General features: G+C 42.8%; 1 protein-coding gene across 13 annotated transcripts in view; it reads left to right on the top strand.

The window, feature by feature from the left end:
• The window catches only part of Utrn (utrophin), a 502,827-nt gene that overhangs the window by 166,694 nt on the left and 309,664 nt on the right, over positions 1-26,469 (top strand). For all 13 annotated transcript variants that reach the window (XM_087636075.1, XM_087636021.1, XM_087636135.1 and 10 more), the window contains 8 exon segments: positions 503-648; positions 2,083-2,295; positions 13,846-13,959; positions 14,717-14,872; positions 19,347-19,517; positions 21,628-21,807; positions 22,480-22,614; positions 24,816-24,965. In XM_087636075.1, the coding sequence (XP_087492201.1) occupies positions 503-648; positions 2,083-2,295; positions 13,846-13,959; positions 14,717-14,872; positions 19,347-19,517; positions 21,628-21,807; positions 22,480-22,614; positions 24,816-24,965 (1,265 nt within the window).

The raw sequence follows: 26,469 nt of genomic DNA, 5'->3' as shown, positions 1-26,469 counted from the left end.
TTTGAGATTTTTCCAGAGGCACAGAGGGATCCGCTGTGGTAGCTGGCGGTTTCCAATCACCCCTGTTTCTCAGGGTCTTAGGGTTCCCATACAGTTTGTGTACACTCGTGGGATTTCAGGAAGGCTAGTGGAGGGGTCTTTGCGTCCTTTTATTCTTTGTTGTAGCTTTTTTGGGGAAGGAGAGGGTGTGTGAGACAGAAGGAACGTTGTCCTTCAAGTTTCATGGAGACATTTTCATCATGATCAAGTGAAGAAAAATGCTAGCGAGTTAATATTTCGAACACCAGCCTCCGGGGGAATGAAGCCTCGGTCTGTCTGTTTGAAATGCCAGAGAGATGGCCGACCTTGTTAGCCGATAGAGAGCCTTTTCATTTGTAATCAGGGGTCTAATTTATTATCTGTTGGAGTCTGCTTATTATATACAGAAGATTAATGGTGCAGACGATAACAGTGGTAGGGTCCTAGTGTTGTTTTCCCTCAGTAAGCATGTTTCAATTGTCAGAGCTGAAGAGCCAGCCTGAACCTGCGTATTTGGACACACTGAACACTCTGAAAAAAATGCTAAGCGAGTCAGAAAAAGCAGCCCAGGCCTCTCTGAGTGCCCTGAACGATCCCTCAGCGGTGGAGCAGGCCCTGCAGGAGAAAAAGGTAAGCTGTCTCTGGGAGCGCAGACCCTTTCTGAGAGTTGGTGTTAATGTATTTGAAGTGTTCTTTTCAGTGATTTAAAAAAAAAAAGGTCATTTTTTAATTTCTTTAAAGATTGTTAAAACGTTGCTTCAAAAATAACAGATTAAATAGAATTTATTTTGTTGTTTTGTTTATTATTGTTCATTATTGGCATTATTGTGGAGGTGGGTGTGTGCTGTCCCGAGGATGACTTTGGGAACTTTGTTTTCTCCTCCACTATGAATTCCAGGGTTGGAGTTCACTCTGTCTTTAGCCTTGTGCGGTTGCCATCTTCCTCTGTTGAGCCAGGCCTACGAAGATACATTATTAAGTGGTACCAGGAAAAATGTCTTTTTTTTTTTTTTTATCATTCACATAACATTCTAAACCTGTTCCTAATTTACCAGATATATCTCCCAAAATGGCATGAGGTGTATTAAGTGAACTAATTTCTTTTTTTTTTAAAGTCTATTTATTATATTTACAAGTACACTGTAGCTGTTTTCAGACTCGCCAGAAGAGGGCATCAGATCTCATTACAGATGGTTGTGAGCCACCATGTGGTTGCTGGGAATTGAACTCAGGACCTCTGGAAGAATAGTCAGGGCTCTTAACGATGAGCCACTTCTCCCTCCATTCCTTCCCTCCTTCCCTCCCTCCCTCCCTTCCCTCCCTTCCCTCCCTTCCTCCCTCCCTCCCTCCCTCCCTTCCCTTCCTCCCTCCCTCCCCTCCCTTCCTCCCTCCCCCCTCTTTCTTTCTTTCTTTCTTTCTTTCTTTCTTTCTTTCTTTCTTTCTTTCTTTCTTTCTTTCTTTCTTTCGAGACAGAGTTTTACTGTAGTGCAGGCTGGCTTAGAACTGACAGCAGTCCCCCTGCCTCTGCCCTCCGAGTGCTGGGAGCCACATAAATTATTTTGACTAAATCACTCTCCTGCTTCTTTATTCCAGTGGCCTAAAGGCTCTATACCAGTGGTTTTCAACCCTCCCAATGCTGTGGCCGTTTAATACAGTTCCTCATGTTGTGGTGACCCCTAACCATAAAATTATTTTCAATGTTACCTCTTGACTCCAATTTTGCTACTGGTATGAATCATAATGTAAACCTTTGATATGCATAATATCTGCAGCCCCCATGAAAGGGTTGTTAGACCCCCAAAGGAGTCTTGACCATCAGAACGAGAAGTACTGCTCTACTCTACAGAGTACTTGATAAAAAAGACTAACTCTTGACCTTAGGCTCTTGTCCTACACTGTGTGAGCTGTTATGGGGGTTTTGATATACAAAATATATTTGCTACCCCCACTTAACTTATGAAAAGAAAGCTTTGACTTTACTTACTATGCCCTTTTTTTCTTTACAATTTTGATACTCTTTTCTCCACATATATATATGGTTTTAATCTTTTGAAACTTTTGCAGGCCCTTGATGAAACCCTTGAGAATCAAAAACCTACATTGCATAAACTTTCAGAAGAAACGAAGGCTTTGGAGAAAAATATGCTTCCTGATGTGGGGAAAACGTACAGACAAGAATTTGATGATGCCCAAGGCAAATGGAATAAAGTAAAGACCAAGGTTTCCAGAGATTTACGTTCGCTTGAGGAAATCATCCCCAGACTCAGAGATTTTAAGGTAAATCGAGAGGCCGGTAGGAGTTTAGGCTTGATTGAGGGCACATATGATCATCGCTTAAGATGGAGTACCTGCTTTCTAAAGACTTTGCCTTATTCTTGGTTCCACACTTATTTTATGCTTAAGTTGGGGTTTACAAGTTGCTTATCAGAGATAGCTTAATGTGCCTTGTAGAGAAGGCTTCTTGGTAGAGGTGTACAAGACCTTGGCAAGGATGCAGCTTAATAGCGGTTAAGAGAATTTCAGCACTGGGGTCTACATGGCCTGTGAACCAGTGTTCAGAGTACAGGGGTGACTAGTTAGAGTGGAAGAAGTTACCTTAGTTGGAAGCAGAGGATCCAGTGGGGGACACGGGGGCAGGCTCTCACATGCCCTAGGCTGCCCTAAACCATGCTAGATAGCAAAGAATGACCTTGAACTTCTGATCCTTCAGTATCCTCAAGTGCCAGGGGTGCAGGTGCATAGCTGCTTTTTAAACCCCTAGTAAGGGGGGTTACCTCAGGGTCTTATGCTAATTAGATACTCTGCCACACAACGTCAAGTGTTCCTACTACAAGTGAGAAGCTTTTACAACCTTCTGCTATACTCACAGAACATACATATTACAGTGGTATGCATGAGAATTATACTTGTCCGTGATTGCAAAGTGTTTAATGATGGTCACGCATTGCACTGTTTTGTTTTGTTTTTCCCCTTCACAGTAAGATGTACGTTAATCTAAAGACATTTTTGGTTGTCACTGTCATGGCTTAGGGGTGTGGTAGAGCGGGGACACCAGAGGTTTGGTAGCAAGGGATGCAGCTAGCTGTTTTATGGCACATGGGTTGGCTTTCATAGAGGCAGAACCTTTTAGTCCCAATCTCAGAGTTCAAGGTTGACCCATGCTGTGTGAACTGCTTTTATATTTTCAAGTTTAAATCATGTAGTTAGGGGAATTCATGAGTGACTCCTGAAGAGTTTATTGTAGGGCAGGTTAAATGTATGCCTACCAGTTGCTTTCCTGATGCTGTGATAGAATATGCTGACCAAAACATCTCCGGGAGACTTCCGGGAAACACTTCCTGATCACAGCCCATTGCTATGGGGAGTCAGGGAAGGCACTAAGTAGAAACTTAAAGCGGAAACCATGGAGGAACTTGCTGCGTGCTGGCTTGCTCTCGAACCTATGCTTATCTGTCTTTTTCATACAGTCCTAGATCACCTGCCTAGAGAATGGTGCCATCCACATGTCTAGGTCACATCTAAGCCAATTAACGATCAAGGCCATTCCCCATAGACAGGCCTAAAGGTGATTCGATCTGGCCAGTCCCTCAGTTGAGAATCATTGACTCTTGACAGTGACGAGTTGATATTTTAAAATTAAAAAGGGTGGTGTGCCAGTATTTGAATATGGAATTTCGAGAGAGTGAAAATCCTTCTGAAATATAAAAGAGAGTCCTGGGCTTAGCATAATCCAGTTTTAGACTTTACTTCATTGTGACTAGTATTGGAGTTATTAGTGGCCAGATGGGGGATTGTGTGTTAAAGATATATATATATATATATATATATATATATATATATATATATATATATGTTTTTCAGCAAGGTTGCTGGTAGTAATTGTATTTATTCTTTAATTGTGTAACTTCATACTTGTAACACACGTGTGACTTTAATGCTAAAGGCCTCTCTTGTTCCCTTGTTTCAGAGGAGTTGCTTGTTAACGTACTACTCAGAATTCATGTGGGAAAACTTTGAAGTTTCTTTATAACGTTACAAGATAAATGTGGTAAACATTCACAGGATAACTCCCGCCCCCCCCCCCCCCCGCACCCCCATATCCTGATGGATGGTTTTAGTCTTTAATCTCCATTCTTTAAAGCAGTGAGCCCAGCAGGTTTCAGAGTTACTGCCAATTTATGGAGTTTCTTAGGGATAAGGTAGTGGAATTGTTTGCTTAATTTAATTAAGTCAATTAGTTTATTATTTGAGATGGGGCTTCATTATGTAGATGAACTTCCTATGTAGATCAGGCTGGTCTCTAACATTAAACAGGTCCGCCTACTTCTGCTTCCAAAGTGCTGGGATTAAAGGTGTGTGGGTATCTGCTGAGCCTGGTAAAAAATCAAAAATTGCTGATATTTGAAATGCATTTTTTTTCTTTTTCTTTTTTTTTGGAGCTGGGGACCGAACCCAGGGCTTTGCGCTTGTTAGGCAAGCGCTCTACCACTGAGCTAAATCCCCAACCCCTGAAATGCATTTTTAATCATATATGTGATACATGGACTGCTATTGTACAGATATTGAATAATAGAGAAATACTCATTGCCAACAGAATTCTTAGTCCCAATTCTATTTCCTGTCCTCCTGGTGGGCTTGTATTCCCAGTGAACCTTTGCAGGATTTTGATGTACATACAGTCCACACATACTACTAATTGGAATCTGGTTTTCTGTTTTTTTTTTTTTTTTCTGTAATATAGAACACACTGTGGTAGGATCCTAATGAGTGACATTGTTAGGTCCAAAGGAAATTCCATTTCCTTAAATTCCAAAAGGCCAAAGGGACACAGGACTATCTGTGGTGCCTATTAGCACTCCAAAGTACAGGCTGCCTCAGCATCGCAAGTGCCAGCTACACATTTCAGAGTCCATGCTAACATCCCAGCATTTTCCATTTCCTTTCTTACCATAAACCCCCTCTAGCTCAGAAGCTTCCCTTCCCCCTGCTATACATTCATTCTTTCTATCTATCTATCTATCTATCTATCTATCTATCTATCTATCTATCTATCTATCTATCTATCATCTATCTATCATCTATCTATCATCTATCTATCTATCTATCTATCTATCATCTATCTATCTATCTATCTATCTATCTATCTATCTATCTATCCATCCATTTATCTAAATTGTTTACATCCCAAATGTTCCCCATCTCCCTTCCCAGAGTTCTTTGCCCCATCCTCCTTCCCCTTCCTGTGTAAGAGGGTGTCTGTATCCCCCTTCCCTGGGGCATCAAGTCTCTATAGGATTAGGCTACCCTCTCCTACTGAGGCCAGACCAGACAGTCCTTTGCTTCATCTGTGCTGCGGGCCAGGACCGGCCTGTGTATGCTCCTTGGCTGGTGGCTCAGTCTTTGGGAACTCCTGGGGTCCAGGTTAGTTGACACTGTTGGTCTTCCTATGGGGTTACCATCCCCCACACTCTCTTTAAAACCTGGCCTTTTCACCTATGCTTTTTCTTTTGCCCATTCTGCCTGTCTTCCTCTCTGTCATCCTGTCCTGTGTTGACACCCCACCCTCACCCCCTCGTGCTCCTGCTTCTCTCCTGGCCATGTCCAGTCTGCTGGCCATGTTTAGTCAACTGCCTCTCTCTCTGTCTCTCTCTGTCTCTCTCTGTCTCTCTCTGTCTCTCTGTCTCTCTGTCTCTCTGTCTCTGTCTCTCTGTCTCTCTGTCTCTCTCTCTCTCTCTCTGCTCTGGACTCTTCCAGATGCCTCTGGCTGTTCCCTCTCTCTCAGATTTCATAAACAACATCAGTCAGTTTTTATGTCTGGTGCTGAAATCTGGGAGGAGCACAATCAGACCCCTTTCCCAAGCAAACTGTTGATTTGACTCTGTTACCATGGGACTCATTTACTTCTGCTGGCTTCTGCCTCCCACCATATTCAACTCTGGATCTAGATTCTGCCTCTTTAACTGCTTCTTCCCTCCACCTGCTTTCTCCGCACATGCCCTCCCCTCCCTCCTAGAGATTATTGGAATCCCCCCTCTGGCAGAATTCCTGTTCCTGACCCTTTCCCCCCCTTTTCTCATCTCTCCCTTCTCAGACTCAGGCTCCATTATGTCTTGCTGCAAATGACACCAGTCCTACTCAGTTAATGGCCAGAGAGGGCACATTAGATATCCAGTCTCACAGATTTTAGCAACTTCTCCCACTTCACGAACAAATGATCCCCAAATCTCTTATCTTCAAACACTTTCTGCTCTATATAAACCTTCCCTTCACCGTACCATGGAGTGGTCGCATCATCAGTTTATACAGACGTTTCAATAGAGTGCAGAGCATAGGTTGTAAATACTACTGCCCCGAATAAAGCCTTTCAAGTAGCACCTTTAGAAGCTGAATTAATTTTGGTGGTGTGCCTATCTTACCTTCCTCCCTCCAGCCCTGTGATATTTGTAAGAGGAGTCCCTATGTTTGTGTCTGTGGTCATAGTTGTTTCTTATTTTCTTGGCATTTGTTGACATTTCCTTTGTCTTTGCAGCTAATTCCTTTCCTACAGGCTAAGGTTAGACTGCTACGCTCTCCCATAGAGCTAGGCATAAATGTGTGCTTACAATCTGTTCTGTGCTGTCCATTTGCAACCCATCCCCTCCCTTCCAGGCAGCAAGACATTTGAAAAGCATGGAACAGGCTTTTTCTTTTCCTTATTGATTTTAGTGATAGGATTCTCTTATGCATCATGAGGGCAAAATAAAATCCAATGAGGCTCCTTTTCCTCTGCTCCTTTCTCTCTCTCCCCTCGTAGTAATTAATATCTTTGGTTATTATCGGACTGTGATATATTTTGTCTTACTTCCTTTGCCCTACTGAAGATCCCACAGTGGGGGAATACCTGGGACATTACCAGCGCGTTCCCAAGTGCACACTAAACCTAGCTTTGCCTCTTGGCTCTGCCCTCCACTTTCTAACAGTTCCAGCACTCGAATTCAACTCCTGACGCCCAACTGTTTCCTTGGAAATTCATCTTCCCTTTGACGCTCTGGTTATCTTCATCAGAGTGAAATGTCCACACTTTAATCACACGGTCCCTGCCCCTTCCTCTTCTAGCTTGTCCATTGTCTCCACTGTGAGTGACATCAGCCTGGGAGAGAATCACGGGTCCCGAAGGACTACCCTGAACTATATTGCCTTCCTCTCAACGTGTCACACACATACCTGTTGGTATATCGAGTTCCCCTGGCTTATTTTTTTTTTTAAATGTGTACAGTACTTTTTTTGTTTTAAGCTTTATTTTTTTATTCACTGTATATAAGTGCTCAAATCCCATTACAGATGTCTGTGAGCCACCATGTGGTTGCTGGGAGAGCAGCGGGTGGTACCCTTAACCACTGAGCCACTCTTATGCCACCCCTGCCTACAACCCCACCCCCACCCCCAGGCCGATTCTTTAAGAACAAACATCGTGACCAGTTATCAATCAGTCTTGCTCAGCACCAAAGGAGGGCCAGAACCTTCCTCACCTTTTGTAGTTGTTGTGGGTGCTTGGAATCTACACACCCTGTGGAGTTTTACCAGCTTAGAACTCCCTTCCCTCCCGGGGTGTGAGCTCTTTGAAGAGAGACCTCTGTGGGGTGCCCAGCAAGTAAGATGATAGGAATGGCTGTGATCTGAGTGAGTCACTCTGTAGGTCTGTCAGAAGCCCTGCCCCTTCTCTAGTGAGCTCAGACAGAAAGGTCTAAAACCCACTTAACCTCTAGGACCACACAACTGTCTGCTCCATTCCCTTCCTAAAGTTGCTCAAAGTCAGGGACACTCGCCGAACCAACGTGTTCTTCCCCAGAATGCTGAAAAGACGGGCTGGGGACTCTGCCATTGAAGACACAGGTCTAGAAATTATTTTTGGAAGTATTTCAGGGTCAAGATAAGGAAGAAAAAAAATCAGTATGTGGCCAATTTAACCTTTCTAAAGAATAAAAGCCTGATATAATAATTAAAATATTGCCCCATCCCCCCCCCATCATTTTTACTCATTCCAGGAGACAGCGGGCCATTCTACACCTTGGATTTAGGGACACGGTTTTAGATGAGCTGATGTGGTGACAGTGTTATTCTTTGTATTCCTCTCCTGACAGCACACCATTTTATGACATTCTTTTCAGTTAGGCTTTTGGTATCTGTTGAAACCCCAGGTAGTGTCTGCTACAGTCTCCAGAATGCCTCCAAACTGAGCAAAATAGGAAGCTCTTTACTTTAAATTCCTGCACTAACTCCATTTTCAAAGCTGGCTTTGTCCCTGTCTTGAGGCAGAAATTAACAGCTTAAGCATCCACATACATTCTGGCTGATGGGGAAGCTGGAAGGAAAAATGCCAGGAATGTGGCCTTAGTCTAGTGTGGGGGGCTGCAGCGTACCCTAGAGTCTCAGGCTCTCCTGTGCAGAGGTTTACAAGCTTTAAAATGCTTCTCTCTCCAGCTCCAGAGGGGGCAGGGTAAGGTGAAAAGGGACTGTTTCCGTGACCCCACATTTCTTCTCTGAAACCTTCCCTAGGGTGTTTGGTGCCTGTTCAAGAAATGTTTTTAAAAATTTTCACCATTCCAAAGAAGAATCTTTGGTATTTTAAGGTCCTCTAAGTAGCTACATTATTAGCAAATTATTTCAGTTGGATATTTATGAATAAAAATGAGAATGAGAAATGATTACTGTCTCAGACTAGGACAGATTAATTTTTTGCAGACATTTTATTAGAAATTTCCTGGCATTGTTGTGTGTGTCAGAGAGAGAGAGAGACAGAGACAGACAGAGACACAGAGAAACACACTCAGAAGGAGAGAGAGATAGACAGACAGAGACAGACAGACACAGACAGAGAATGCATGTGTGCTTATGATAATATGTGTAGAGGTCAGAGGCCAGAGGCCAGATGATTGTCTTTGGACTGTTTTTTAAAACAAGGTCTCTCCCTGGCACTGGGGGGGTCCCAGGTTGGGCTATTCTGACTGGCCAGTGAACCCCAGGAATCTCCCTGTTTCCCAGAAATCTTACCTTTTGTCAGCATTTGTCACATGTCCTGCTTTTATGTGGAATAGTCTCGGGTCCCCCATGCTTACCAGGAAAGTATATAACAGTCTTGACTGAGTTACTTCCTGAGCTCCTCCTAGAACTTTACAACAACTTATTAAGAAGAGAAATTCCGTAAAGAACTCTCTGTGTGTGTGTGTGTGTGTGTGTGTGTGTGTGTGTGTGTGCGCGCCTGTGTGTGTGTTCTTGTGTTTGTTAGTAAGTTGGACAGAGGCAAAGAAGCCATTGCTTGTCACTGTAGATCGTAAACTCCTGAGTGCTTTAGCGGTGTGATTCTTAAATGGCTAGAGAGACTATATTGTTCTTGTGAACTCTTTCACATTCTCGGGACTCAGCCGAGGAATGTGAAATGTGAGAGCCAGAGTTATCGTGTGCGTTTTCATTACTGTGCCGAAGAGATCCATGAAACAAAATCGCCAGGCCAGAAGCCCTTTGCCCAAGGACAGATAATTCCTGAAATGCTGGAGGCTCTTGGTTATTTAAGTTAACGAGGCACATGCTCTTCCTTCCCTTAACAAATTTGTTCGACCCTGCTGCACCAGATTGTTTGATCACACGTAGGCAGGCAGGAGGGACCCTGGCGCAAGTACATCAGGATGTATGCTTACCCCTGCTGGGACCCGGTGGGAAATATATAGCCTTATAAGTTTGCTTTAAAAGTTTTGGCGAGGGGTTGGGGATTTAGCTCAGTGGTAGAGCGCTTGCCTAGCAAGCGCAAGGCCCTGGGTTCGGTCCCCAGCTCCGAGAGAAAAAAAAAAAAGGTTGAGCAAAAGTTTTGGCGAGGGCTGGTTAAGAGCACTGACTGCTCTTCCAGAGGTCCCGAGTTCAGTTCCCAGCAACCACATGGTGGCTCACAACCATCTGTAATGGGATGCGATGCCCTCTTCTGGTGTGTCTGAAGACAGCGACAGTGTACTCACATACATAAAATAAATAAATAATTCTTTAAAAAAAAAAAGTGTCTTGGCAAAATGCGATTCTGTTTTCTCAGAAGCCGGAAATGCACCTGACCAGAGTCCGTCATCCTGGACAGTGTTTCATTAAAGCTTGCTTTGAATTTGCTTCAAAACCGTTCCAGTGGTCTTAATCTTGCACAATGCATTAACATTGACTTCAGATGAGCTGGCCTGGGGTATTGACAGGAACATGAGCTGATTGATTTTCCTTTCTAGGGAAAAGTAGACCCTCTGGGGAGTGTGAAAGAGGAGGACAGAGCAGAGGCTTGTCCTTCTCCTGCAGAGTGATGGCAGCTGCCCTTCATTTAGTGACCCCTTGCTACACAGGGTGGCTACAGGGTGGGGCACCTAAGTCTGCTCCTGCAAGGCATTTTAAAGTTTGGACTGGCTCCCACTTACTTGACTTTTCTTCTGCTGAGCTCTTTGACTACGCCCATCAGATCCACCACCATTGAACTCTTTCAGTACGGCCATTTTCCACGTGCTTTAAAACAGCTATATAGGACTGAACAAATGTTAATGCTAACAGCATTTTTTTAAAAAAAATATTTTTAAGCAAACGTATCCTCGCTCTGGCACTCCTGAGTGTCTCTGACAGGACTTAAGTTCTAGAATTTGGAAGCGTCGGCTCTAACGAGGTCCGTGTTGTTAATAATGAGGCAGATGCTTTCGTGGGTGCATCCCAGTGGCGATCTCTGTCCCAACACTGTGATTTTCAGAACAATTAAACACAGTTGTTGCTGTTGTTATTCTGGGTTTACAGGTGAGAAACTGAGGAGCCAAGAACAGAATTAGTGTCCTACAGCCACATTGCTAGCTGCCGAGCTTGGCATCACGCCATCATGGGGCACAGGGGTTACGTGTCAGATTCTCTGTAGTGAAAACAGGGATGCCTTTTTATGGCTGTGTCTCTGATAGAATGATCATTTCTGTGTGGCTTGTGTGTGTCTGCTACATTCTTCTTTCTTTTCCTCCGTGAAACCAAGAACAAGAAGTAACAGGTGTTCCGGGGTTGTGTATCCTCACCTGGGTCTGAGGTGTCTGAGAAGGTGAGGGAGAGGTGTCGGAGCCCCTAAAACTTCCTCTCACTTTGCAGTGATGAGTTAAAGCTATTTTAGTCAGAGCTGACTGCGACTCTTAGCCCCCTTGGCGTATGAGGCACCTGTGTGTGTTAATGAAAACTCTTAGCTGTGAAACTGTTGTCCTCTTTCAAAATTAGCTTCAGCGGATTTCCTAGTAACGTAGAAAGACTACGTTCTTTAGAAGTTCAGAATCAAGATTAACAAGGCAACGGGGCAAACAGGCAATTTTTCAAAGGCAGGCTTTATGAAGCCTGTTTTTGTTTTTAGTGGTTTATTTTATTTTATTTTTTCACTTTTTAATTTTTTCTTTTCTTTCATTGAATATTTTCTTTATTTACATTTCAGATGTTATCCCATTTCCTGGTTTCCCCTCTGGAAAACCCCTATCCCATCCTCCTTCCCCCTCCTTCTATGAGGATGCTCCCCCACCCACCCACTCTCTCCCACCTCCCCACCCTGGCATTCCCCTACACTGGGGCTTCAAGCCTTCCCAGGACCAAGGGCTTTTCCTTCCATTGATGTCCAACAAGGCCATCCTCTGTCACATATGCAGCTGGAGCCATGGGTCCCTCCATGTGTACTCTTTGGTTGGTGGTTTAGTCCCTGGGAGCTCTGGGGGATCTGGTTGGTTGGTATTATTGTTTTTCCCATGGGGTTGCAAACCCCTTCTGCTCCTTCAGTCCTTTCTCTAACTCCTCCTTTTGGGACCTCCATGCTCAGTCCAATGGTTGGCTGTGAGCACTGCCTCTGTATTTGTCATGCTCTGGTAGAGCTTCTCAGGAGACAGCTCTATCAGGTTCCTGTCAGCATTTTCCTAATGTGTCACTGCTCTTATCTCTTACCTGTTTCTGTTCTCTGATGTTTCCTCCACATTAAGAATTCTTACCGGACACCCCCGCCCCTCCCCAGAGCTCCCAGGGACTAAACCACCAACCAAATCTTATGTGCCTATCTGAGTACTTTTAAGTTCGTACTTGAACCATGTACACACAGTACCTATGGAGGCCAAAAGAGGGCAGTGGATCTTCTGGAGCCGGAATTAAAGACAATGTGAGTGAGTTGCTTTGGGGGTACCGAGAAGAGAACCCTGCTTCTCTGTAAGAGCAGTGAGTTCTCTTATCTGCTGGGATATCTCTGCAGCCCCTACTTCCACTTTTATTAGCATTTATTTAATTATCAACGATGGGCATCATTATGACAATCGAACCAACCAACCAACGAACCAGACCCCAAACACATGCCCACTAGAAAATTGTGTTTCTCTGTCCTGTTTCCAAGTAGAGGAAAGCTAGGAAGAGAGGTTGGGAGGAGGGTGCTTGGTTAGGAGAGTGGAAAGGCTAAAAGTTTTAATTACTCTGTTGGCTTGTCGTTGGTCTGTTTTTAAAACTGCTATTGTCAGCATAATAAAGCACAATTTAGCATTTATACTGATCAAGTTCTATAGTTATACTAGCCATCTGTTAAACAATGTTTGGTAGGGGAAGGTTATTTTGAGGTAATTACTATGAATACTGGGGTTTTCAGTGAGTCTTAATGTTATGGCTGATGTATTTCAAAACAAACAGGTTTAACCCAAAAGAAGCCTCACAATAAGAAAACTCCAGAATGGTTTTAGGTGTTTCTTTTTTTTTTTTTTTTGGAGCTGGGGACTGAACCCAGGGCCTTGCGCTTGCTAGGCAAGCGCTCTACCGCTGAGCTAAATCCGCAACCCCGTTTAGGTGGTTTTTATAGGTGTAACTTGCCACACCTCTATGGCTAGCTCTGTCTTTACGATCCATTCCAGCTTCATAAGAATAATAATAGTCGTTTTTGTTTGGTATATTAAAGGAATATTACATAACTTTTTTGTTGTTTATAGAGCACATGGACCAGAATGGTTTGTGCCCAGTAAACATAAGGAAAGAAAGAATATTTAACCTTCACAGGACTAAGGAGACCCGTGGTGGTTACTTTCGGACGTGACCGTTCACATTTACCTCTGTCTCTAGGAGTGATTGAGAAAGAACTGAAGGGAGCTTAGGGAAACTCTGGGGAAATTAGCAAGGCAGACTAACCAGTGATGGAGCAGGAGGCTTTGGGAAATATGGCTGCCACTTTAGTATTGAAGTTTACGTGTGTCTTCTATAGAGCTACTCCTCTGCAGTCTCCTCTCTAAAGCCTACCCTTTCTAGAAAACATTTGCCTTCTCTTTGTACTTACTGACTTTGAGTGGTTAAAACAACTGAAATAGACCAGGCAGTGGCTAGTTCTGTTTTCAAAGAAGGAGGCATCCCCTGGAAGAATGAAGAGTCCTGTGTTAGGTTTCCTTCATGAGGTTCAGTGCTTACTCCCAGCCCCAGTGACTTTCGAGAAAACATTGCTCTAAGTTAGTTGACAGCGAAAGTTCTTTTTTTAAGTTAATTATGACTAGAATAGCATTTTTCCTGTAATTTGAATCATAGTCCTAAATATTGCTTGCGTTTAAATGAAATAGTTCATTCCGGAGTGGCTTGAGACTTGTGGAATGATCACTCAACGGTCATCTTTGGAAACTTTTACTTTGAGAATAAACTAAGGACTTATTTTCCAAGTTGGGAGGCCTCAAAGAGGAAACAAAATAAATGAAAACGATGATATCGAGTTTTGAGATGGCGCCTTTCTCTTTAGTCCCAGCAGAGCTTGAGATGTGGCGGGGTTGAATGTCACTTGAATAATATCCCCCTCTGTTATTGTGTTCGATTTAGGCTGATTCAGAAGTCATCGAGAAGTGGACGAATGGCGTGAAAGACTTCCTAATGAAAGAGCAGGCTGCCCAAGGAGATACCACTGCCCTGCAGAGGCAGCTTGACCAATGCACCGTGAGTTTTGCTGCTCTGGCAATCCTGCTTGAATAAATGACATTCTCTTCTTGTTCTCTGTCTATCGCCGTTATTAAAATTATGAGAATGGGGCTTCTGAGGTCTAGATAAAGGGTCTTTTATCATAAAGCTTTTATTTTGGCTTTATAGCTAATAAAGGACAGACAGATTGTTCACATTTTATTGCCGTCTGTGGTTATAGAATTTGGGACGAGCACGAGAGTAGGTTTATTTCCTCAGAAGCCGTTCTCTTCTGTTACCACACTATCTTAAAGTAGTGATTACCACAAGCATGTTGCTGCCATTGTACCTCATGATGAGCCTGTATGAGAAGCATATCTATGGTGAAGCATTTTATGGTGACCCCCGACCATAAAATTATTTTCATTGCTACTTCATAACTGTAATTTTGCTAAGGTTGTGAATCATAATGTAAATATCTGATATGCAGGCTGTCTGATACGTGACCCTCAAAGGTGTTTGACCTACAGGTTGAGAACCGCTGCTCTAAATTAATTAAAAGTCATATTTCCCACTGAGATTCAAGTAATTTTAATTTAATTTTTAGCAAGCGACTGTATTAAATGCCAGGAGAAATGAATTTCTTGAGGTGAGTCATCTATTAAGGAGCTGAGCGTCCTGACTTCCAGGCTATATGTCCTTGCGAGATCCTTTGCAGGATCCAGGTAGATAGGCGTGGTACTGATGTCCGCTTACATGGGAGTAGACCTAACATGGGCTTATTTCCTGTATTCAGACATTTGCCAATGAAATCGAAACAATCGAGTCATCTCTGAAAAACCTGAGGGACATAGAGACTAGCCTTCAGAGGTGTCCCGTCACTGGAGTCAAGACATGGGTACAGACAAGACTAGCGGATTACCAATCCCAACTGGAGAAATTCAGCCAAGAGGTGAGCTTTGGACCTTCTCTAGACCAGGAAAACCAAACTGAAAAAGAGTGCTACATAATTTTGACAGGAAACATGAAACATAGTTAAGCATATGTGCTTACACACACTCACATGGATGTGTGTGTGTATGTGTGTGTGTGTGTACTCTTCCTTAATTTTAAGATATATATTAAATGTATATTAAAGCATATATATAAAAATACATATATCTTATATAGATATAATATATAAGTATTTACTATTATTTATATATTACCTAAAATGTAATATATAAAAGGTATATAAGATATATAAAAAAGATATGTGTTTAATATATTATTAACTATATAAGGTATAATAAATATCTTAATATTTAATGTATTACATAAATTTAATATATATTATGTTAGTATATTGTATGAATATTATATATATAATATATATGTGTATATATTATACACACACATTTACAATTAAGGAAGAGTATTGCTGGCTCAGTGAGACTCAGGACTTTAATCAAGCTCCCCACAGTCGCTTATGACACTTGTCTTGCCTTGAGGACATGTGAGTGTGGTACCCACTAACTGTAGCTATTAATCTTTTAGGCAGCAAATATTTATTACTCAGCCCAGTGTAGTACTTGTTTAATTATCGTCCGCTGTCAGGCTTCCTTGGGTGCTCTGGGACACAGCAATGGACGGGGGAAGAGCTTCGCCTTGAGTTGTTTATAACCCTGTGAGGCAAGGGAACTGCCAGAGAGGGATAGCCAAGAGTTAAGAGAAGGTAGAACTGCTTCCAATAGGCTGTCCAGGGAGTAGCTCAGACTGGGGCATGGCTGTAGATTCCTGAATCAAGGAAGGGGCAGGCCACGCCAGATTTGGGTACAGACATACAGTATGAGAATTTCTGTTTTAAAGTTCAACTGTGGAAGTGAACAACTGGGTGTGTTTCTTGAGGACCCAGGGTGCTACAGCTGGAATAGAATGAAAGGAGTTAGTGATATGGAAACTAGGGATACCTGAGGTCAGAACGTAGGGTGGAAATAGGTCATCATTGGGGCAAGCAGTCTGGATTTAATTTTAAGAGTGATGACATCTAGTGTGAGCATTCTTGAGAATTCGTCAACTTACTTTGTTCGTTATTATTGTGGGTCTACGCGCACGCGTGCGCTGGCAGAGTTCCAGAGTAGCTTTCTGGAGTCAGTCCTCTTCTAGCTTTGTGTGAGTCTGGGTGATCGGACTCAGTCCACCAGGCTTGGCTGCAAGCACCTTTACCTGCTAAGCTCACTGGCTCAACTTTGAGAGTCTCGGAGTCTTGAGCAGAGACGCGATACATGATGAACCTTTTAAGGCCCCTCCAGCTTTTGCGTAGACCGGGTTTGCTTCGGGAAGCCATGGGCGAAAGCAGAGACCGCGCTTAGGTCATTGCAGAGATCTAAGAGTTGATGACTCTTGGCTGGAGAGATCCTGCTTTCGGTCAGAAGTACCACGTGGGGACTGTCTTTTGGGAACAGAGACAGGACTTGGGTGGAAGACAATGGAAAATGGAAAACCGACATTTCTGGGTGGCTCGGGAGATTGGCAAATGGCCTGTTCTGTATGATTGTGACTCTCTGAATGATAAGAACTCGGGAGGAGAAGCTTCTGGGGGGTGGGGTGGTAAATTGATTGAGGTAGAGATGACTCCGCCCACTCAAAGGCTGCTTTTTATTTTTTCTCTTTTGGAATTTTCAGTGCCCTTGGGGCATGAGGACTGGAATACAGTGAGTAAGAGAGGTGAATGAGTAAGAGAGGTGAATAGGGCCAGGGGCATTTGAGTCAGGTTATCTCAGTTAAAGATCAAGCTTTAACTTCGACCTACCAGGAAGAGGCTTTGGATGACCCAGAGAAAAGTGCATCCCCTGGAGAGATGGGGAAGACAGTAACACTGGACAGTGGGGGAGGGAATGGGAACTATGGTGGCAGGATTATCCTATGGTGGCAGGATGGAATGTTTTGTTCTTGTTTTAGCTCAACACCTTCATTTTGAACATATTTTTAATGAGGGGAAAAATTATAATAATGATACAGAGATATATACCCATGGACCTATCAGTAGCTACTCTTGCATTATATTTTCTATTCATCTCTGAAAATATGCTTTAGACGGGAACTTAAAATGACCGTCATATATTACAATATAGGCATTTGTCACGATGCCATGATCAAACTCAAGAAAGTAATCTTTTTTCAGTATCACTGAATACGCTAACCTAGTTTGTATTTCTGTATTGGCTTCATAATCTTATCCTGTAAGTAGCTGGGGGTTTTGTCTAAGTAAACAGAGGGCGTGGCTCCTAAGTGGCGTTGAGGAATAAGCATCCGTCCATCTACTTACACCCCGCCTCCCTGTATCCGTGCAGTCATCCATCTGTCCGTCCTCCTTAACATCTCCCTCCATTCATCACCTACCATCACCATCTCCTGTTTGTCATATATGCCATCCATCCATCACCCTGCTTTCACCCGTTCACCTGCTTGTTCATAACAATGTAAAATCCATTATTGGTAAAATTTAAAAAGTTGTAGAGAATATATCTCTCTCTATATATATATTATTGTAGTTAGCGAAAATAGGTATTTCTGGGGCTGGGGAGATGGGCTAGCAATTAAGAGCCCTTCAGCCCCCGCTGAGGATCCAGGTTCTGTTCCCAGCACCCTCATAGCAGCACACAACAGTCTGAAACTCCAGTTTCAGAGGATCCTGTTGCCTTTTTCTGGCCCTCATGGGTACTGTATGCACATGGTATACGAGAATGTGTACAGGCAAAACTACACCTACACACAAAATAAAAATAAATATGTAAAAAAAAGGCCATGTTAAGCAGAAATGCACAGAAATGGGTCACAGGCATGTTATCATGACAGAAATTAGCACTGTTCTAAAGTACCAAGTATATAGTTATGATTTTGTGGGTTTTATTCTCAACTTGTCTATGGATCCATTAAAATGATAAAACTTACTATTGTTCAGGAAATGTAAATAAAGACCCTTCTGGAAGTGGGCCCAAGAGTCTACGTTTATGGGACTATATTGCATTTTACACACACACACACACACACACACACACACACACACACACACACACACACACACACACACTCTGTTACAGTTTTAGTAAGAGCTGCCCAAGGGAAAGTGTTGAGCATCCAGTGTGGGACAGCACTGTGTGCTGATGTGGCTTCTCCTAGAAGAGTCACACCCTAGCTTGCAGGGTGGGCATGGAAAGAAAAGTTCCTTGTCTATTTTTAGGCCTGTGCTCCTGTTCAGAGGGAGGGAACAGGAAAGCCACTGACTGCTCCTTACCCCACATTCCTGTGAGCCCATCCTGTTCCTGTCCTGCCCTCTGGTTACTGTCCGCCCTGACCTCCACTCAGACGTGTAATTTGAGCAGGCTACTGGACGAGTCAGGGGAGCATTCTACTATTTCCTGTGTGACAGGATCATCTCTTTCAGCTGAAGTGAGTTTGTGGTTAGGTGAGGAACTCCGAAAATATTTCCAGACTCCTCTGAAGTACTGCACGGGGTTTCTGAGCCAGATTCAGACAGATAGCTACTTTCAAAAATATCTTCTACTTTCTTTCTTTTTTTTTTTTAACTTTATTGTATGTGCCTTGGTGTTTTGTCTGTCTGCATGTCTCTGTGTGTCGAGTGTTAGAGTTCCTGGAACTGGAACTAGTTACAGATGGCTGTGAGCCACCATGTGGGTACTGAGAATTGAACCTGCATCCTCTGGAAGAGCAGCCAGTGCTCTTGACCATTGAGCCATCTCTCGAGTGTTTATCTTCTACTTTCTAACCAATATTTTATAGGGCAATATCTTTTATAATAGCTTCTTTTCGTCCTCCTATTTTTCCTGTTTTGAGAACAGATCTTACTCTGTAGAGCAGGCTGGCCCTGGATTCACAGAGGTCTACTTGCTTCTGCCTCCCAAGTGCTGGCCTTAAAAGACTGACCATGCCCAGCTTCAGGATGTGAGGACACAATGGGAATTCTGCTTTCTGGTTATTATTATTATTTTTTTTTTAGATAATAGACAGTGTTACAATTAAATGACTTGATGTTTATACCTTCATTGCTATAGGCTAAGTGGCTTAATGTAGAATTAAAAGCTAGGTCAGAAACCAAGTTAGTTTCCGCTGCCTACCTTTCACAGTGTTGGAAGTATTGTGCAGGCTACCGCTGAGAAAAACGCCAACCGTGAACCCCATTCCCAGACTTAGAGTAGATATCTTCATGTTAGGTTCGCGTCTCAAATGCTGTATCGAATTCATTATGTTTTCGTCATTTCTTACATTGCACAGCATCATCAGCACAGGACGTCTAAAAAGTTTTCCTTGAATGTTAAAGCATAAGGCTGGAAATTTATCGCAGTGTCTTTAAACATTAAAGGGTTGAACTTGGCATTTAATGTATTAAAATTTATTTACTCAGTGGAATGGTGTTTCCTTCCTAGATTGATATTCAAAAGAGCAGGTTGTCTGACAGTCAGGAGAAAGCCATGAACTTGAAGAAGGATTTGGCTGAGATGCAGGAGTGGATGGCTCAGGCCGAAGAGGACTATCTGGAGAGGGACTTCGAGTACAAGTCTCCAGAAGAACTTGAAAGTGCAGTGGAGGAGATGAAGGTAAGGCCTCCCTCCCGGCCCCCTCTTCACGCTAATTAGTCTATTGGTCCCTCACCTATCACACTACACAGAACCATATGGACAGCTCTGCTCGCATAGTAGGACTAAGTAAAGAGTAGCTGTGGTGATTTTAGTTAGAGGAGGCTGACTCCAGTCCACTGGTTCAAGTCCACCCCGGGGTTGATCAATGCTGGGAAGTCCCTGTGGATAGTTGTGTGGATTAGACTCGAAGAAGGGTTATGGGGAGAAGCTGTAATTTTTCTTTTCTTTCTTTTTAATGTAGTAAACACATATAATATAAATGTTCACCATTTTAGCAGTTTCCCAGTATATATTTTGTGGTATTAATCATAGTCACGGTGGTGTGTGACTTCTACCACTGTTTCTAGAAAGTGTAGTTTTTTGTAAGGAGCAAAGCAGACTTCACAAGTTGGTTTGAGGTTATCCTAGTTCTCGTGGGTTTGATTCTAGTCCTTACTGGGGGCCCAGGGAACCCTAGAACGTCCTTGGAGCAGGAGGTAAAGGGTATAGAGTCAGTATTGGGTGCAAGGGAGCCCCAGAATGTCCTTGGAACAGGAAGCAGGGAGTATAGAGAGAAGAGAAGATGGAGATAAGTTGGGGTCACAGGCTGTGGTTCCAGAAACGTCTATTCCTGTATCAGTAGTTGTTCTTGTATAAGGAAAGAACTGGGCATCATACCACATTGCTTCCACTTTTATTCAAACATGAGGGCATGATTCTGTCTGTAAGAGTCATCCTTCTTGTCAGGTTGTCGTGGGGCATAACTTTAACCCCAGTATTACAGAGGCAGGGGCAGAGGGCAGAGGAGGGGCAGAGGTAGAGACAGAGGCAGATGGATCCCTGGGTTCGAGGCCAGTCTGGTCTGCAGAGCGAGTTCCAGAGTAGCTACACAGAGGAACCCTATCTTTAAAAAAAAAAAAAAATAAAGACTCACCCTTCGCTTTGTAAAAGATCAAGTAACATGATATTTGATTACCCCACTGTTAACTCAACCAGTAGTCTATGTAAGGCAAACTTTTCTGTGCAGGTAGTTTTCAAAAGGTTTTATATGACGCTCACCTGTGCTATCTTGAGTCAGTATACCTGAGAAGAGACTTATTTAATCTGTGTTGAGGAGGGACCAAAATATACTTTTTATGTAGCTCCTTCTGAAAAGTTTTAAAAGTATTTTTTAGTATCGAAAATAGTTAAAGGTAGTCTACTATATAAAGAAGGGCTGCCTCATTTATCACTCACACCGTTGGAGCTGTAGTTTGGTGTAGTTTTTAAAAGCCATTGTGGTTGACAGTGAAGAAAAATGAGATTAAGATCTCCCGATTGGGCAACACTCTATTTATTTTTATTCTTCAAAACAGCCATTAGGAATTTAAAAGCACTACACTTAATTACTTTTCCCTCACCCCGGGAGAGCCGAAATCCATTAAGCAATAAAGCAAGCTAAGGGGGGGAAGTTAAAGGCTGCTGCAGGTAGGTTTTCTAGCATACGAGATTAAGTGCTTTGAGCATAGATGGAGAACCAGGAAGCAGCTATTTCTGGACCAGGTTGTCCAGTGGGACTTCTCCATCTTCTTTATTGGAAAGATGGATGGACCCATGTTCTAGGAGGAAATGTTTTTTTTGTTTTTTTTGTTTTTTTTTTTTTACAAGGATTTGTGGGAAATTTTAATAGATGCCTCTGCCTCGGTCTCCTGCCATTTTTTGAGGATGTTTATTTATTTCAGTTTAATGTGTTCAGACCTCCAGTAGTCATTTAAAAGGAGTTCATTTAGATTCTTAGCCCTGAGCCCGGAATTTGAAAATATATCTTGTCGGTAGATACTAGGATAACTTGCCTCCAGACTCTGGCGTTATTAAATGAAGGTGTTGTGGGCCCTAGGAATGTACATTGGTAACTAGAAGAGAGATTTTATTTTTAGCATTCTTCTTCCAAAAAAACTCAGGCTATGGACTTGCTAAATTAATGAGCTCTACTCAGGCATGTAGAACCATTTAGGTGTTTTAATTTTGGATTAGTTATTATTAATTTTTTTAAAAAGGAAGATACTGGTCACAGAGAACCATGTTTTAAGTTGCTCCTTTCTCGGGACAGAGGGCCAAAGAGGACGTGCTGCAGAAGGAGGTGAGGGTGAAAATTCTCAAGGACAGCATCAAGCTCGTGGCTGCCAGGGTGCCCTCTGGTGGCCAGGAGCTGACATCGGAGTTCAACGAGGTGCTGGAGAGCTACCAGCTTCTCTGTAATAGGATTCGAGGGAAGTGCCACACACTAGAGGTAAGAGTTTGTTTCCCCCAGGGGTACCACCCATCCGGAGATCCTGGTTCTGCTGTGCAGTGCGCACTTCCCCGTCTTATTAAAGAGAAGAAAAGAAAGATCCATTGCTTTTAGTTATCTAGGGATTGGAATTGTATATGTCCTAGGAGATTTAAGTTTTTATTAAAAGTATCATGAATGATTTCTACCTTTCGCTTTTTCTGGGGGTGTTAGAGATGTGGTGGTGGTGATGGTGGTGGTGGTGGTGGTGGTGGTGATGGTGGTGGTGCTGGAGATTGGACCCAGAGTCTTTATCTGTTAGGCAAGCACAGGCTGTAACCACTGAACCAAATCTCCAGCTCTTACATTCTCTTTAAAATAAAAAAAAAATTGTATTTCTCTGCTGTTTCCCCCTGTTAATGGTTCAGGTTTGTTTTCGACATTTAACCAGGTCCTTGGAATTCATTTTCATGGAAATCGAGGCAGCCTCTTTTCCATTTGTCTTTTTCCCTCCATCTTAAGTGCTCCTAGTTTATTGAGAATTTAGTTTTGTCCCATTTATTTGACATTCTGACTTTGCTGGTGTCTGGATTCCTGTATATTCCTCTCACTGAAATGGAGTCCTTATTGATCCAAGGGATGACGTAGGGTTATGGCTCCTCTTCAGTTTTAATTTTCCCTCACACCCTTTAGGAGGTCTGGTCGTGTTGGGTGGAGCTGCTTCACTATCTGGATCTGGAAACCGCGTGGTTGAACACTTTGGAGGAGCGCATGCAGAGCACAGAGGCCCTGCCTGAGAGGGCAGAAGCTGTTCACGACGCTCTGGAGGTTGGCACCTGATCTCTGAGTCACAGTTATTTTCATTGTGATGAGGACAGATGTGCTGTCTGTCATCCTGTCTATGTGTCTATCTGTGAATCTATCTATGTATGTATCTACGTATGTATCTATGTATCTATATGTTTCTATGTATGTGTATATATGTATTTATGTATCCATCCGTGCATCCATCTATCCATCCATCCATCCATCCATCCATCTGTCCATGCATCCATCCATCCATCCATCCATCCATGCATCCGTCCATCCATCTACCATCCATCTATCCATCCATCCATCCATCTATCCATCTATCCGTCCATCCATCCACCATCCATCTATCCATCCATCCATCTGTCTGTCCATCCATCCATCCACCACCCATCTGTGCATCCATCCACCCATCCATCCATCCATCCATCCATCCATCCATCCGTGCATCCATCCATCCATCCATCCATCCATCCATCCATCCATCCATCCGTGCATTCACCCATCCATCCATCCATGCAACCATGCATCCATCCATCCATCCATCCATCCATGCATCCATGCATACATCCATCCATCCATGCATCTGTGCATCCATCCATCTATCCATCATGCATATGGTAGATGCGTACTGAGGTCAGAGCACACTGTGTAAACGTCATTCCCCTTTGCAGCATGTAGATCAGGGATCAGATCAGGTTGTTACGCTTTGTGGCAAGTTCCTTCTTACCCTGAGGCATCTCCTCAGTTCCTGGGACTCTTTATAATACGTTTGTAAGGCAGGAGCGCTGTACACTTTATACAGGGTAATGGTCAGTAGTGGGGTGCAGCTCATTTCCCCACGCTCTGCACAAACCCTGCTTTGTTTCTTTGTACTTATGAATATGGCATGAGCCATGCTTAAGGTGGCTTCTAGTTCCTTGTCATCAGCTGTGAACCGTTAAAGCAGGCTGATATGTGCATTCTCGAAGGCAGGGGCTCCCACGGTGGGGGCTGGATGGCAAGGTTGGGCTTCAGGCCCAGGAGTGCACATGATGCTGTGGTAATTATTTCTGAGACGAATTGCGGTGTAACCAGGAAGGTTTGCTTAGGAAAGGAGGGGAAGGTGGATAAGCTTCTACAGAAGTGGTAGAGAAATTTGGGGATCCTATGAACAGTGGAATGGGAAGTCGGGGACATCACTGGGGGTGGGTGTGGGTGGGGCTACATCCCTGAGGATAGATGCACTGCAGGAGGAGAATTGCCACAAACACAGCAGAGTGGAAGACACACAGTATGGACCCCAATAGATGCCCATTAAACGAACAGCAAACGTGCTTCCCTCGTAGGATCGTACATATACATTCTAGAAACCCGGACAGTGGAGGAAAGGAAAAGCAAGCTCCATGATAATTATTTTAAAACGTTTTGTGCATCCTTCCTTTCTTTTTTAAAAATTTATTTATTGATTTTATGTATGTGAGTACACTGTCATCTTCAGACACACCAGAAGAGGGCATCAGATCCCATTACAGATGGTTGTGAGCCACCATGTGGTTGCTGGGACTTGAACTCAGGACCTCTGGAAGAGCAGTCAGGGCTCTTAACCACTGAGCCATCTCTCCAGCCTTCATACTTTTTCTTTCTTATCAGCCTTTCTTTTACGCATGTATACCACAGGGCACTAAATGCAATCAAAGGACTCATAGTTCTTTGGAAACAGTTTGGAACTTTAGTTATTTCTTTTTGTTGACTCTTGTTTGTCAAATCAAACTTCATGGCTTTCAGTTTTCCCATCTGCAGAATGGGAGTAACATTTAGTGCATAAGATTAATTGGAGTTATGTCTATGAAACTATGTACATAGAAATACTTTGTGTATTTCTATATCATGTGGTAGAAAAATGGATTCTAATTTTGCTAATGTAGTTAATAATATTAGATAATTTTATATGTACATTTTTGTATCTCACACTGAGTTTCTCATAAAATTAATAGTTATTTTATGTGATGACTGCATCAACCCTTATGCTCTTGAAGTTTTTTTTTTTTTTTCGTTCTGTGATTTTGTTAATCTTTGGTGGATGAGTTTGTGAATTAGCTATTTCTTTAATTTTTGGCATTATTTGTTAAGTAGATTTCTAGAGAGTGGAATTAATACTTGTCTTAAAACAGCATTTTTGCAGATCTCGGTCCATTTAGACTTAGTGAATGTATTATTCTTTTTCTGCCCAACTGCAGTCTCTTGAGTCTGTTTTGCGTCATCCAGCGGATAATCGCACCCAGATTCGGGAACTTGGGCAGACTCTGATTGATGGTGGGATCCTGGATGACATCATCAGCGAGAAGCTGGAGGCTTTTAACAGCCGCTATGAAGAGCTGAGTCACTTGGTGAGAACTAGACATGCGCAGTGTGATTAGGTAGTTACTGCTGTGCGCTAACCCTGAGAGCTCCCTCTGGTTCCAAGCTTGCATGCTGGTTACACTTGGTAATGTCTGAATTGGTCTCCATTAATTAATGCTTTGGTGTGGTGGGGGTTAAAGTAGGCAGCCGATGTTAGTGGGATCTTAGGACTTTGTAGTAGGTATAGAAGAATAGACCTAATGTTTGTAGGTCAGACACAACTTGATTGAACAGACAGATGGACAGACAGACAGACATCCAAATTGCCAGGAGAAGACATGGGGTGGTACATGCCTTTAAACCAAAAACTTAAGATGCAGAAGCAAGTGGATCTGAGTTTGAGGCCAGAATAGTCTGCACAGGGAATTCTAAAGCGGGTGAGGCTACATAGTAATACATTGTCTTACCAAACCAACCCCAGCCCAAACCAAACCAAACTTTGTCAGATACTGGATGTAACCCAGTGGTTAAACACTTGCCTAGTACACACAAGGGCATGGGTTAGATTCCCAGTTACCCTCCGCCTCCAACACTTCTTTGAGATAATTTCTATTTGTGATGATGTAATTTTCTGCAAGAATTGTATTACAGTCATGTCTGAAAACAATACCTTCTCTATGTATGTCCCAGGAACTATTAGGGGCATCAGAATTTGACATTAAGTGTTATGAAAGCTGCATCACTTGGATTGTGTCCAGATTATATCTCAACACGCATGCTCATATCAGTGATAAGAGAAGGGGCGTTGTTCTTTTGTAAGAAGGCTGAGTGGGTAATTAGCGAATTATAAGAGATTACTGAATAGCAACTGTTCAGATTTAGACTCTAAATATCATTGACTTAATCCAAAGATGTGTGGCAATTCGTGGTTTTACTCACCTGTACACCCACAGAACTTGTTCTCAATTTTAGAAAAAAAATTAGGTATTCACTTGACAGACATTCTTACTATGTCTTATTTTTTCGATAGGCATTGGTAATTCTTAAAATTGCCTTTTGTTTCTAGTAAATAAAAAATTAAAAAACTACAAATTTTACTTAATTTAAGACATTTTGCATATATGAGTGTCTGCATACATGTCTGTGTCCCGTGTATGTGTCTGATGCTCATGTTGTCTAGAAGAGTGTGTTTGATTCCCTAGAGCCTGGGGTACAGATGGTTGTGAGCCACCATGGACGGAACCAAACCCTCATCCTCCACAAGGGCAACAAGTACTTAGCCACTGAGACAGTCACCTAAAATGCCCATTTTTATTCTGTCATATATGCCCTATGGGAGATCTCTTCATATGTGTATTTTGTCATAGTATACATTAATAGAAAGTAAAAATGAGAGGTTCAACAGCTGAGGCCATGAGATACTAGAAGAACATTTGCACTCTTCTTATTGATGGTCATTATTTATTTATAAGAAGAGCTTCAGTCTTGAACCAGTACTTTATTATAACCTGCATGGCCAGAAAGCACATCCAGCTATTTATACTTGTGCTG

Source organism: Rattus norvegicus, chromosome 1, assembly GCF_021556685.1.
Source record: "Rattus norvegicus strain SHRSP/BbbUtx chromosome 1, alternate assembly SHRSP_T2T, whole genome shotgun sequence".
Taxonomy (NCBI): Eukaryota; Metazoa; Chordata; class Mammalia; order Rodentia; family Muridae; genus Rattus; species Rattus norvegicus.
Note: the sequence above shows the minus strand (reverse complement) of the source record. Positions and strands in the feature narration are given on the sequence as shown.